This window comes from Alosa pseudoharengus, unplaced genomic scaffold (genome assembly GCF_046254945.1).
Source record: "Alosa pseudoharengus isolate Yale_2024_CS ecotype anadromous, Long Island Sound unplaced genomic scaffold, YU_APseudo_1.1 YU_APseudo_1.1_scf_9, whole genome shotgun sequence".
In the NCBI taxonomy this organism is placed as follows: Eukaryota; Metazoa; Chordata; class Actinopteri; order Clupeiformes; family Clupeidae; genus Alosa; species Alosa pseudoharengus.
This window is the reverse complement of record NW_027468881.1, coordinates 21,924,361-21,939,510: the sequence shown is the minus strand read 5'-3', so window position 1 is coordinate 21,939,510 and position 15,150 is coordinate 21,924,361. Positions and strand designations below refer to the sequence as shown.

General features: G+C 44.2%; 1 protein-coding gene across 6 annotated transcripts in view; it reads left to right on the top strand.

The window, feature by feature from the left end:
- Positions 1-15,150, top strand: part of phc2a (polyhomeotic homolog 2a (Drosophila)) — a 43,672-nt gene that overhangs the window by 11,775 nt on the left and 16,747 nt on the right. For 2 of the 6 annotated variants that reach the window (XM_076275926.1, XM_076275921.1), the window contains exons 1-5: positions 995-1,108; positions 2,239-2,333; positions 7,426-7,649; positions 11,221-11,379; positions 14,317-14,481. In XM_076275926.1, the coding sequence (XP_076132041.1) occupies positions 7,503-7,649; positions 11,221-11,379; positions 14,317-14,481 (471 nt within the window). In that variant the 5' untranslated portion in view covers positions 995-1,108; positions 2,239-2,333; positions 7,426-7,502. Of the gene's footprint in view, positions 1-992; positions 1,109-2,238; positions 2,334-7,425; positions 7,650-11,220; positions 11,380-14,316; positions 14,482-15,150 lie in introns of those variants that run through there. The other 4 variants (XM_076275925.1, XM_076275922.1, XM_076275924.1 and 1 more) reach the window with 4 other exon arrangements.

Here is a 15,150-nt window from a genome sequence, read left to right as displayed (position 1 = left end):
CCCCTTCTCTGTCTGTAGTAGGCTACCTAGGAGATTGAATGAGGTGTGACTTATGGCACTGACTACATACACTGTGTTCTCTCGCATGCACACACACACACACACACACACACATACATACACACACACACACACACACACACACACACACACACACTTTCTATCAATTGTCATGTATACTTAGTAAAAACCTCCTAAACAACTGTAACACTTTAGTGCCTCTTCCCTCTTTTGTGACGAGTGTGAGTGTGAGTGTGAGTGTGTCATCATGCGGTCAGTAAAGCAGGAGGGGGCTGAAAGAGTGATGAAGAAGAAGTGTTAAAGGAGGGAGGAAGCCGCTGCCTGTTTGCTTTCCCTCCCTCCACGTACATCCCTCCAGTCTAGTCACACCTCGTCGGCCACAGTGACAGCAGGCGACGTGAGGCCGCTAATATCCTGACCAGGAGTGTAAACAAACACAAACACATCACAGGCACAGAGTGAGGAGAGGTGGACCAGGCACCCGGGACTCTTTGAAGTCCTGGCAGAGTTGGTCAGCTGGGGTTTGTGACTATGTGAAGTCCTGTCATGACTGTCCATTTCCCCAGTCAATCAATTGTGCAAACTTAAAGCTGCTTCCTTTAAGAACCACGCTCAACCACAGCTTATAACTGCACTGACAAGCACTTCAAGTTTATCTTGTCACCCTTTTTGGTGTACGTTTAGAGTTTCTCCATTGTTGTTCGTTAGAAAACATTTCACTACTAGATCTGTATCAAGTTCCAATACCCTGTGTCATCCAGTTAGCTCACCTCCTTCAGTACAGGGATGTAGTGCAGATGCACAACCCCGAGGGTTGGTCTTCACCCAGACCCCTCCCAGAGGCTGACTCAGCATTGTGTTGCTTCAGACCGTCCTGTCCAGGCAAGCGCGGATTGGGTGTCCCACTCTCGTCCCGTCCTGTCCCATCATCCATCTGGTCTGGGGGTTGGCCTGAGGGCGATACGTGCTGTTTGAAGTGGGCTCTACTTCTTTCTCTCCTGAGAAACCTGTTCTCCTGCACAACGCCTCACTACAGTTCCCTCTCCCCACTTACTGTACGCCACTGTGAACCTGGGGTGACCAAAAGGTACTGTGGATTCTTCTTCTTCTTTTTCTTCTTCTTTGTCATAAGTTAAACTGTTGAATCTCTGGCACTGGGGTGGTATTGGGAATTGTTTTTTTATTATGGTTCTTTTTCTTCCAAGTGGGCTGCAGTTTTATGTGCTGTAGGCCAGGCGTTGTAAACGGAGGGAAATTGCAGGCGTTTAGTGAACCAGGCGGGCCTGTGGTCACTGAGCATCTGTGAACTGAGGAAGAGGGGGGGGAGCAAATTGAGTGAGATAATGTGCTGTGTGCACAACAGCCAGGGCTATAAAGAGGTGAGAGGAGAGAGAGAGAGAGAGAGAGAGAGAGAGAGAGAGAGCGAGAGAGAGAGAGAGAGAGAGAGGGATAGACAGAGAGAGAGAGAACGTGGGGTGAAATAGAGAAAAAGAGAGTGGGAGAGATCCTTGTATTAGCTGGTCTCATGTTTTTCTCTGAGAGTTCGACAGGACAGGACCTGTGTGTGTGTGTGTGGGGGGGGGGGGTGTGTTGTAACCACTCTTCATCATCACACAGCCCTGTAAAAACGGACTCATCCTGTGTCATGTTGGCAGAGTGAAGTGATGCAAGCGCAGCTCTGGCTCTAGAGGACGTGTTGTGGCAGGTGGATGTCCTGTGGGCCTCTCCTTCTCCGTGCTCCCATTTGGCCCTTTCTCTTGGGCTGGAGGCTCAGGGTGTTAGTGTAGCTGTTCTTTCAGGAAGCCCCAACATGTGGGCACTCCATCCCCCCTCTTAAAACCTCACCATGTGCACGCATACACACACACACACACACACACACACACATGCACAAGCACAGTGCTGCCCTGACAACTGCTCTCTCTCTCTCTCTCTCTCTCTCTCTCTCTCTGCACACACATGCACACGCACACACACACAGCAGTGTTGCCCCCACAACTGCTCTCTTTCTCCCTCTCTCTCTCTCTCTCTCTCTCTCTCTCTTTCTCTCACACACACACACACACCTCTTTTACTTATACATTCCCAGTCTCCCCTGCCCCCCACTAAAACGCCCTCCAGCATCCAGACCCAAACCTTTGATCTGTGTTTGTTTAATGAGCACACACCAAGTCCCAGCCACTTGTAATGGGAGGAGTTTTTTTTTTTTTTTTACAGGAGCACAAGTGTGCTCTCTACAGAACTGGCATATGGAGAGAGAACCTTGCTGAGTGACTGCGCAGCCTGCCATACCACTGGGCCTCCTTGTTAAAGTGAGTACGGTTGAGAGGGGCTGCGCATTGCGCGCTGCTGCTGTTTAACAGGAGCCCTTTACTGAACGGCTCAGTAACTTAAAGGAGCTGGGGCTAATTTCTGGACTTTATTGGTGGCCGGGGATTGTTCTTTTATGATGTCGGGGGCGAATGTATTAGTCACAAGCTGGAGTAAAAATAGAGCGGTTGAATCATACATTCCATCCATCCATTTGGCATGGTGCAACCTGTATGGTGGAGCGGGGCAGAACTGTGAAGAGACAAGACAAGCCTGCTTGAATGATTTGGAAAAGACGTCTCCATCTGTATCCTCCTCCAGCATCCATCATTAGTGCATATTCAAAACAGATTAGATTAAAGAGTTTACAGTGAGTTTTAAAAATGACGGTTTAGTGGGATGGAAATGCAGGCGTGGTTTCAATTCATGGCAGATGTGTAGTAGAAACACTCTGATTGACTGACTTGATCACAGATTGCGGTTTTCCATAGTTTATCTTTAAGAGGAATGAGGCCTACTGTTGTTTTTACCATGGAAAATAAGTGGTTCAGTGGTTCAGATGCTGGATCAAAAATTAATACCAAACCTTTAAACATCTGCAAAGTGTAAACGTCTTTGGAAGAAAGCTGATGTAAAAGCTTTTTGTCCAACAACCTTTTTGAACTTGATGTCAATCACAAAACATTCCTGTTTATTTTGTTATCTAAATGCACTTTTTTTTCAAATTGATTCATACTTTTCATTCAACATTTATTTCATGCTTGGAAATACAGTTGAGGGCACTCCTCTTTTCCAATGTAGCCGAGATACATAGCAATCAAAATATAAGGCCAGTGTAGGCCACTAACAAATCATTGTAGGTGAATTCATAAAATATCAATAAAACACACAATAAAAGAATTAGTAAATAGATAATTAAAATACAATACAAATTTAACAATTTGTCCAATAAATGGCAATGAGGTAAAAGCGTAGTTAAGAGGTCAAGTAAAACAATTACAGACTGGGCTGTGGAGATTTGAAATTAAAGCTTTAAACTGGCCATAAGAGATGAGCGAGCTCAGACCAAGGGACTGTTGGGCTGAGTTCCAGGTTCTAGGGGCATCAAAGCTAAAGGCTGTCTTACCAAGTTCAGAGTGAACATTGGGAACTCTGAGCTGGAGATGGTTAGAAGAGCGGGTATGGTGGACATGTGACTTCCAGAGTAGCAGTGAAGAGATGTAGAGTGGGAGTTTACTCATGATGTTGTATATGTACAGTAGCCAGTGTCTGGAACGTCTTTCTGATAAAGAAGACCAACCAATTGTATTATAAAGGGTACAGTGATGAGTGTTATAGCTAGAGCCAGTTACAAATCTGATAGCCGAATGATAGACAGTATCAAGTGCTTTGAGAGAAGTAAGGGTAGCATTCTTATAAATAACATCTCCATAATCCAGCAATGGCAAAAAGACAGCTTCAACAATCCTTTTTCTGCATGGCATGGGGAGACTTGTTTTGTGTCTGTAAAGGAGACCAATCTTTTGCCTTAGCTGTTTCGCTAGGTAATCAGTATGAAATTAGTAGTTCAGTTTGTCGTCAAGCCAGATGCCCAGGTACTTGTATACAGAAACAATTTTGTTGTCGTTTAAGGTGGTGAGATGCAGTTACTAAAATCAATGTCCCTTGCCCTTGTAAACAGCATAAATTTAGTTTTATTTGCATTTAAAACTAATTTAAGATTAATTAGTGCTTTTTGTAATACATTGAAAGATTGCTGCAGATTGTCCATTGCTTGTGAGACAGATTTACTTACACAATACAAGACAGTGTCACCAGCATAAAAGTGGACCTGACTGTTATCTAGAGAGGATGCTATGCCATTTCTGTATAGTGTGAATAGGATTGGTCCTAACACCGATCCTTGCGGGACACCTTTAGTTAGAGGAAGGAAGTTGGATTTGGCCTGCACTAGCTTTACACATTGGGACCGCCCATTAAGATAGCTTTGGAACCACTTAAGAGTATTATAATCAAAGCCAATCTCTTTTAGTTTCTGTAATAATAGGGTATGATCAACTGTACCAAATGCTTTGGATAGGTCTACAAACATTGCAGCACAGTGGTGCTTGTTGTCTAGTGCAGATGCTATGTCATTGGTAACCAGGGTCACTGCAGAAATGTTGCTATGTTTTGCTCTGAAACCAGACTGGTTTAATAGAGAAAAGTATAAAAGAAATTATTTTAATTGGTTGTTAGCTAAGGACTCCAAGGTCTTTGCTAAGCAGGATAATTTAGAGATTGGACGGTAGTTGTTTAGCACATCAGCCCCATTTTTGTGAAGTGGTCATTTTCCAGATTTGGGGGAATATGCCAGAAGAGACTGAGAGATTAAAAATATGAGTTAATTGCTCAGTAATAAGTGGAGCAGATAACTTTAGCAGAAAGGGGGCAAGATTGTCTTCTCCAGTGGAGCTCTTGGGATCCAAGCCATTCAAAGCCCCTAGGACTTCACTAACCGTAAAGGGGGAGAAAACTGAACACCAGGAGTTGAGGTACCTGCCTGGGCCTCATCAAGGGGATGGGAGCAGGGGTGGTCCTTAAGTCCACTAGACTTTTCGTGAAAAATGTGGCCAGCAGTAGCAAAATGGTTAATAAAGGCTGCACATATCTCAGTGGGGTTATTTTCAAGCATTATAGAGGAAGGGATGGATTGCGTTGCGTTGCGTTGGAGGTGATTGATTTAAATGCTTTCCAGAAAAAAAGTAGGACTTGAATAGGAATTAGAAAGCAAGTTGAGATAATTTGATTTAGTTTGTCTGACCTTCGAAGTAAATTTATTTCTGATTTATCTGAAGGTGGCCCAATCGAGGTCAGGTTTTGTACGTCTTGCCAACAACCAAGCTTTGTTTCTGGAAAGAAGTAAAATGGACAGTTCAGTGGAAAACCAAGGATTTGATCTGTTTTTTACTCTGAGCTTTTTAAGGGGGGCATGGATGTCAGCAATAGAGAGAAAGGACTCGCGAAAGAAGTCCAGGGTTAGCGTAACATCAGAGATTTCAGAGGTGCTGTGGATGTTGCTGCAATATAAATCATTTAGGAATGCCTGCTCATTAAATTGCTTCATATTTCTTTTTAAGACAATGCGAGGGGGTGCCTTCTTTAAGTGAGTGTCTCTGATACAAGCTATGGGGCAGTGGTCGCTGACCCCTAGGTCAAAGACTCCACTAGTTATGATTTTGTCAGGTTTGTTAGAGAAGATTAAATGTGTTAGTGGATGACTTAGTTGGGTTCAGGAGGTTAGGCCTAGTTGGTTCAGTGATTAGTTGAGTTAAATTGAGACTAGAGGAGACCTCCTTTATGGAGTCAGAGGCAGCAGAAGACCAGTCGGTATTAAAATCACCAAGAATAATTACTTCAGATTTGGAGTAGGTAGAAATTAGGTCAGCCAACTGATCTAGGGATCTGGCACTGAATGATTATCTGAACTTTTGGTCAGCAGTATGCTTTTCTCATTCCTCTGCACAATTTCTCATGTAAATTCATTGCTTTCAACATAAACACTAGCGGTCACCTGATGCCTGCTAACGTTTGTTGAAATCAAAGGGGAGAGTTACCGGTACATGGTTGGGTCTGTGTGAGAGCTGTTTAGTTTGACAGCCTAATAACACGCCGGCCGCTGGAGCGCTTGCTAACGTGCTGAGTGACGCGCCGCCCTGTTTCTCCACGGAGGGCGGCCTCTATGTGATTTACATCGCTCAGGTTTCCCCCTGCACAGCCTTCGAGGCAGGTGATTTGTCACGCAACGCACACAGTCCAGGCACAGGCCAGGCACAGGTGGTGTGCAGTGTGTTGGTATGACCAGTGACCACACACTTGGCTTTTACAATGAGACAATGAGAAAGAGACACACAGATGGACAGAATGGATATACAGTAGACAGCCTCAGTCATAAGGAGAAAGCATGTGGGAAAGAGAGTGTAAGCGAGAGATAGATAGAGAGAGAGAGAGAGAGAGAGAGAGAGAGAGAGAGAGACAGAAATCTCGAGGCACCTGAAACATGTCTATTAAGCATCAGGCGGTTCGTGGAGGAATGTGGTAAGGGGTGCATGGTGGAAACTGAACTGGGGGAGGCCAGATGGGCAGCGGATGGCTGACGGAGCGGAGAGGGTACTGGGCAGGACACACATCACGGCCTCGTCGCCACCACCTCATGGCGTTTCACTAGATAGAAGGATTGTCTGCACTGTGCTAACGCACCCCTGTGTGTCCAATGATCACTCTATATGTACTCTGAGCTATTTGTGTGTAGTTGTTCAGGGGTTAGAGGAAACATTCAGCCAAAATCAAAGTGACAAAGTGATTTCCCTCTTACTTTACGTAATGTATATTTCTGGAGCAAAAATGTTTGCCTATTTGGTTTTAGTTTGTTCATCTATGTTCATCTGCTTCACAATAGTAACTGAGTTGTACATAGCTGCGAAACTTTGGCTTTACAGTAGTCACTTTTACACTAGGGGGGTTTCTGTGATTATATATGCCTCTAGCGCGGCACACCTGTCCTTTTTAGACAGACGGAGGCTGAAAGGGTTGACGTGTCCCCCAATTTTTCCGCCAACGAGGGTAGTCTCAGAGATGGAACCACACAAGTGTAAATGGCTCAAAAGGGGGATCTGGGTGGCTGTTTTGATGACGCTATGTGTCAAACCCACCACCGGGAGTTTAAAAACACACAAAGCAGCTGATCGAAAGGAGCAACAGCAACTAGATACAAAGGACACATTTCACAAATTGACCTTTGAAGAACCAAATGTCTCCATCTACAATGTCAAAGGTCCTCATGACAGTCTTCCTTGGATCTTGGAACACCTGGACATGCTCTCTCCAGAATATTTCTTTCTCCGTCTCTCTCAACAAAGTGTCAAAGCCCAATTAATGAGAGCTAGAACATTCCAGAACATACTGTAAATGTAATTTACTGATAAGTTAATGACAAATATAACCTACTGTACATTGACAACTGAAAACCAGTCCATCTAAATATCAATTCCTCTCTCTCTCTCTCACTCTCTCTCTCTCTCTCTCTCTCTCTCTCTCTCTCTCTCTCTCTCACAGTAACAGAGTGGAGAGGTCCTGTAAAGGGCCAGAGTAGACAGCAGCGGTGGATCTCCAGCAGACAGGTGGAGGGTGTGATGGAGAAGGAGCAGGCCCCCCCGGCCTGCAGCGCCAGCACCACCAGCGCCCTCACTAACCCCCCGGCCACCCCCACCCCCACCCCCACCCGCACCGCTGCACCTCAGATCTCTCTCTACGCCGGCGTCCCAGACAGACAGATGCAGGTAGGCCAGGCTTACATTGGACATGCTGAAATCAGCGCAGTGGTTCCATGTGGTCCAAAATATAATCCTCCCCATCCCAACACAGTGGCTCTTAGAAAATCAGAGATGCACTCACATTTTTAACTGTCCCACATTTCATCATCCATACACTTTCACTGTTAAACTGAATGCAGTATAGAGGTGGATAAATAGTGTCTTTGTCATCATGTATGTCTGTTTTGTTTGTTTGTTTTGTCAATGTATATGTCACCATTATGTGTGTATGTGTTTTGACAAGTAGTTGGTTGTTCAGATTTGTTATTCTGTTCCATTCTCAAGTCATGCCTCCCTTCATGTCACTCCATGACCCCCTCCTGTGGGGCTGTTGCACATTTTGGGAACCACTGAGGTAGTGTGTATGAAATGTCAAAAGTTTTAAAACTAATGTAGTGGATTATTAGATCAGTCTTGGTATTTTCATTAAGGCCTTGTTCTACAGTCAACAGAAGCAATGGGCTGAGAGGGGTCTTTTTTTTATAGACATGTCACTGCTGCCATCTGCTGGTTGCCTAAAGCAACAGAGCCCTTAATAATACCATTAGACTGCAAAGTGAAGGAACGTTGTTGATTTAACTTTTGATGGAGTGTATGTCTAAAGTTTTTTGCAAAGTGTAGACAGCTGCTGTCGAATGAGGAACAAAGTGTGGCTTTAAGAAGATTAATGGGCAAACTGGGGTCAAGAATGCTATTTGTCACGCCTCAAAAAAATGCCATCCATCTTGTTGTTTGTGGTCAGCTTGAGTAGGAACAGGTATGAACCATGACCTGCTGATGACTTCTGATGTCCTTAACCCCTCAGCCTATTAGTGTTTTACATAAAAAGGGTAAACTAACTGAGGTGTTTGAGATGGATCTTTTTTTTAAAACATAAAAAAAGATCAGTTGAAAGCCTAAAGAATGCACTGCATGAAACATTGACAGCGCATGTTTCTAAGCATTCAATAACAAGAGGACAGTTCAGAATAGAATACATGAAATTAAATCAATATGTTATTTTAATGAACAGCCAATGTTTCCCTTTACATTATGTTGGACTCATTCCATTTCTGACCTATTTGTACGTCATCAATGACCTGGCATGTGGTGAAGTGAATTCTGACTCTTTCCCCCTGGTTCACCCTGGTGACCAGCACAGCATATCACAAACACTTTAAGAGGTGAACAGGACAGAAGCGTCTGTCACTAAACATGTCTTCCTTTAGGCAGATAGGATTATGCAGTTTGCCCTTCCTTCGCGACCCTTGGGCCAGTGAAGAGGTCATCCCCAGTCAGGTTCACAGGTCAAAGGTGAAAAGGCATTTTATGCCCAAATATGCCATGATACATCGGGTGTCACTCAAGCAGAGATGTCTCTAAGGGGAGAAGGAGTGGCCGAGCCAGTCTTCAGGACCTATTGGCTGTTAAGGCATTTGGGGTATATCTTGTTTCATGTGAATGTTTCAGTCACAAGTTGTTTGGTGTCCAAAGTGAAGAAAAGATAGCATTACTGAGAACCGGTCTGGACTATTGCAATGGGAACTGTACGGCCCAGCTGTTGCTGTTTCTGTTTAGGGGAGAAAAGTGTGTGGAGGATTTAATAGAGTTGGGTGAGCATCTTGATTTACACATTGTTTGCTTTCACTTGCATGTTTGAACATTATAAAGATGCCAATCATTATTTAGCATGTTTTTTTTTTTTTTAATTATTGGCTCTTACTTACTTTTTACTTCTAGTTTTGACTTGATCATTTTTAGTTTTTGTTTTTAAGAAATAATTAAACACTACAGTACTTTCCCACATTTAAATAACTTCTGAGATTTTTAGATAAGTGCTCTTTGGATGTGTGTAGTTTTGAAAAGTACTAAGGAGTTTGATCTGTTTTGTGTATGAGGCTTGAAAGCCCTCAAAACCCTGCTTAGAGAAAACTACTGTAGAGGGGAAAGGTCCTTGAAGGATTGTGAAGTAATCTTAAGATGCTTGGCATGGCTTCAGACTGCTTCCTCTAGGCAGACATAAAGATCAATCACTTTATGTTTCCAAAAACGAATAATGTATATGAATCTATTTGTTGAGATGTGTGGTTTTACAGCGTCTTGTAGGTAGTGTATTTGGTGGTATATTGCAGCACAATGTGCTATAAAGTAGGTGAGCAAATTTGACGATATCCATACACATCTGGCTTTTATGACTGGTGGTCCAAAGCAGGTCATTACATATGAGGTCCTGAACATGGGGTTCATTGAAATAACTTGTTTGGTGTTATTTTACATTTTATGGGAATAGTTTACATTTCAATTGTATTTTAGCAGTGGCACAAACACAAATATGATAAGTACACATGTATGTAATCACATTATATTTCATTTATTTATTTATATATTTATATATATACTTATATTTTCTCTTGAGATCTGCAGATCATTAGAAAAGCTAGCTCCATTAATGTAACTCTTTAGCAAAGCCTAGGAGAACTCTAGATGGACTCCCTCGTTGCACAGGCATCCTCCATAGAGCTGTGCTGCACAGTGATGGCAGATCAGGGCAGTGGATCCCAGAGGTTTATGCTGGAACCCATAGGTCATAGCCAAGGGCTATGCAAGCACTCTGGACTGGTCCATCAACGTAAACAGTCATCATATGCACCTTCCGCCTCACACATACAGTACACACACACACACACACACACACACACACACACACACACACACACAGACACAAACACACAAACACATGCACGCACACACGCACGCACGCACGCACGCACGCACACATGCAAACACATGCTGCAGGCCTTGTTTTCTTAAGCCTGAATGATGGAGCAGGGCAGGGAGCTGGGGGCTGGGGGGGGGGGTTTGGGAATGTGTTTCTGCTGTCAGGAGTGAGGGTGAGAGGGGGGTGTTTTGACAGATGGGCTGCCATGATGGAGATCACTGACCCCTCCAGTGACAGGAAAGAACTACACTGCCCCTGGTGGCGGGTAGTGTGTGTGTGTGTGTGTGTGTGTGTGTGTGTGTGTGTGTGTGTGTGTGTGAGTGTGTGTGTGTGTGTGTGTGTGTGTGGGTGTGTGTGTGTGTTTGTGTGTCTGTGTATGCTCAAGTCTGGGGGGAGGTGGTAGCAAGTTCTACAGTGTATGTTTTGGTTATTGTGGATATAATTCATAACTTGCTGGCTTTTCCACTGAGAATGCATTCTTTAAGGTTACAGGCACATTAAAAATGTGCATCTGTCTTATCCTAAATGATTCTCCCACTCTGTTACTTATTTGCTTGGCATATGTATTGAGATTTGTTTTTATGGTTTTGAAGCTATTGCGTTTTTAATATTACTGAACTACCCAAATTTTGTAAATACCAGAATAAAGTGCTCAGTTCAATTTCTCTCCTCTCTCCATCTCTCCTCTCTCCTTCTTCCCCCCCCCTCTTTCCCCCTCCCCCCCTCTCTCTTTCCCCTCTCCATCTCTCTCTTTCCCCCCCCATCTCTCTCTCTCTCTCTCTTTCCCCCTCCACCCCCCCCTCTCTCTATCCATCTCTCTCTCCCTCTCTGTGTGTCCAGGTGATCCAGCAGGCGCTGAACAGGCAGCCCAGCACGGCGGCGCAGTACCTGCAGCAGATGTACGCGGCGCAGCAGCAGCACCTCATGCTGCAGACGGCCGCCCTGCAGCAGCAGCACCTCAGCAACACGCAGCTCCAGAGCCTGGCCGCCGTGCAGCAGGTGGGGGGAGGGGCAGTGACACACACACACACACACACACACACACACACACATACACACACACACATGTACGCAAACATACACACATACACACACGTACGCGTACGCACACACGCACATATACACACGTACACACACACACACATACACCTATACCTATACATACCCACTCATGAACACAAAACACACACACACACATACTGACACATACACACACACACAATGATACGTAAAATGTTTGTCACTGGTTTGGTTAAAGAAATATACAAAAGCTTCAGTAAGGAGAGCAGAGTCAAAAACATAAATCCCCAACACTTATCGGCACACAATAAAATCTCAGGGCCCTTCTTTAGTTGATTTGAAAGAAACAGAGATATGTTCTCCTGACCTTTACTTTGGTCCTGTAATCTAACCTGCCCCATTGTCAAGGACACCACTTGCATGTTGAGCATAAAGCCATTAGTCTGATATCATATGTCACTGGGTGTGGCGTTTTCTCTGCTATTTAATTTCATCTGTTTTTTTTTTTTAAGTCATTAGTGCTCACTGGGCGAGCATCTGTTCTGGCAGGCAGAGAGATAGGTCTACTAATAAACTACCTTTTACTGTAAAACTGTGCATTAATGGAAAGTTATTAAGCACTTCTCTTTAATAATGCATTTGTTTCCTTGAAGGTAAACAGTAATATATTAGTTATATTATTACTGGGACACGAGAAGATATGCCATTGTGCAAAACCCTCAACCACTAATGCAATATTGGTATATAAAATGCATAAGCAGATGATGAATTCATTTAACATACACACACACCTACATATGCATGTGTACACACACACGCCCACGCGCACACGCGCGCACACACAATGAAAATAACATTACGGAGACATATGTATATGTGCTGAACTCTGGGGATTCAGCTTTACATACATCTGAGGAATCACATTCTTCAATTCCATTGCTGTGCTGAGCTGAGCTCTGTGCCCTCTGCTCCGGTCTGGCTGCAGCTCTATGAAACCTGAGCAGTGAGGCGGCTGCTGATGAGGACTGACACTGATAAATATCTGTCTAAACACTGCGGATGGTGCTCATTTCATCCCTTCAGACAGCTCCAGAGAGAACGGTTCTAAACCTGTGAAATAAATGACATCCGAGAGTATATTAAAAACCTGAACTGTTTTCCATCTGCGTTTTACTCTGGTGTTGCATTTGGTTAGATTCTCCTAAGCCACAATTTAGAGCAATCTCAAGATCCAAGGGGCTTTGAGTGTATTTGGAGGGTATCAATGACAGGAAAAGCTGTTGGTTATTACGCACAGTTAGCCTGAGGTTAGTGTGGGCAGTTCTAAGCTAATTGTCACTGTCTAGCTAGACAGTGGCTGGCATTGAGCCGCTGAGATATGAAAGGCTGCGATAAGAGCTTTTGAAGCGTGGCCCCCTCAGAGCACGCTTGTTTGAGTGTGTGTGAAGGACCTCACTCCAGCTGAGAACTATCACATCCTGTTTCTTATGGACAGTGCAATATTAATATCACCTCAACTGCCTCTCCGACATCTTGCTTTAATACTGTTCTTTTAGGCTCCACTGCTCCACTGAAGCAAAAAAAGAACTCAGAGCAATAAGTCATTTGTTGAACACTCATTAAGTCCGCTGATTCAGATAGCAACCCATATATAGCAATGCGCTATGTGAAATATTATGGGTTAGGTTTCCCCTGTAGTTGTTGTCAGTTTCACTGGGAGAGGAGAATGTATGTTTTGACCATTCTGGGTAAAAGAGTGGGGGGATTCTGTTTCCTGCTGAGTGTTCTCCCCGAGTGCTGTTCTGTGTTTTTGAAGTGCCAAGACGCTCACAGTGTTGATTAATGGGCAATGGTTCTGACTTGTGCTCCCCCCCTCTCTCCCCTTACCCCGACACCCCACAACCTCCATCAACAAACAGCCCTGATTAAACCCTCTTCAGCCCGTGAAGGCAAAACTCAGGACAACCTGGAGCCACATTCCAGCGAATGCAGTCCTCATTAACCACAGCGAGCTCTGCTAACATGGAGTCAGATCCCAGCCAATGCAGTCCTCACAAACCACAGAGAGCGCTGCAAATGGGACGCGAGCGTTGCTTTCAACAGGGCCTCCAAAAATAGTAGCACATGTGTTTCTAACTAAATGGCCCAATGTTAAAGTGGGTGGACAGCCTGGGTGACCGTGCCCATCTGTAGCATGAAACCACAGTGTTGGCAGCCCACTGGTAACCAGGAAACCACCGCGTAAAGGTTGCAACTCTGATAAAAGCCAGTCCAATGACACTCCTCACGTGAAATCCATGCTTCTGAAGCAATGTGTTGGAATAATTTAAGTCTTGGTCCGGGCCATGTGTGTGTGTTTCCCTTTTAGAGTACCACATCTGTGTACGTACACTAGAGTGTGTGTGTGATTTTAACACACATGGAACAGAGATCTAAAAGGCTGTGAGGAGCAATTTGGTGAATTTGACAAAAAAAACTCCATTGAATTAGATAATTGCCATTATTAAAGATGCTCTCATAAGCAGAGCTGAGTCTGTTTTTTACACACAATGAGCTCCAAAAGGAAAACCATAATCTATTTAAATTAAAAAAGTGCAGATAATAGCTTGATGACTCAAAATGAAAATAATAACTCATTTCTGATATTGTTAGCCAACAGAAACATCATAATTATGTTTTTTGTCCAACAAGCACACATATTGCTTCCCTATGGTGTGGAAAAATGTTTCAAATATTGCTTCATTTCTTAGGACATGACATCACAAATACCACCACAGACATGATGATAATATGGACTCTTCTATCCAGGTTTATGAATTTTGGACTTTAATACACACTCATTCCCTCCACTCTCCTTCCCTGCTCTCTCTCTCTCTCTATTCTCTCTCTCTCTCTCTCTTCGCTCTCTCCTCTCAGATCAACCTGGCCACCTCTCCGGCCGCTGCCGCCCAGCTCATCAGCCGAGCCCAGAGCGTGAGCTCCACCCCGGGCAGCATCACCCAGCAGGCCGTGTTGCTAGGTAACACCTCAGCCTCCACCCTCACCGCCAGCCAGGCCCAGATGTACCTGCGCGCACAGATGGTAAGAACAGTGAGAGTGACTGATGGAGAAATCCCCCTTCTAGGGTTAGACAATGCAAGTAGTACTTATTGCCGCACTAACATCATGTCCTTGTCGCACTGTTCCTTGATGGTTTCCCTTTTTTGTGTGGTCACCACTTCATTTGTAGTCATTTGGATAAAAACGTCAGCTAGATAACATGAAAATGTAATGTAAGCGAAACAAAAAACATGACAGATTTCCTTTGTACATCTATCAGTGGCCTGCCGGTTTGTTTTAGTTTCTCTCAAGGAAAAAGATAAGCACACAAAAGTGACCGTGGAGACTGAAAAAAAAATGGGTTGAGGGTCACCCAACAGCATTTCCTTCATAGACTCCAAGCATCCTCTCCAATCTCTTAAAATAAATACAAATCATTGTGTGGAGCTGGGGCCCTTATTTGAAGGAAGTGTCACCCGCAAGGGTGCCCCGTATGAATCACATTTTGTTCACAATTCGACTCCCACTTTGGCCGACTGATGTTTTTTTCAGAATAGGTAAAAGGATACAGTTCTGAGAAGCATGTGGTATTTTACTTGTGTGCATTTTTGGGGGTTCCTGAGGAAGCGGGCAGTCCATGCGTGCCATTAGTGAATATTTAGGAACGTCAGTAAAGACCCTGGACATATTTCACTTGAATGCGTCAGTGGG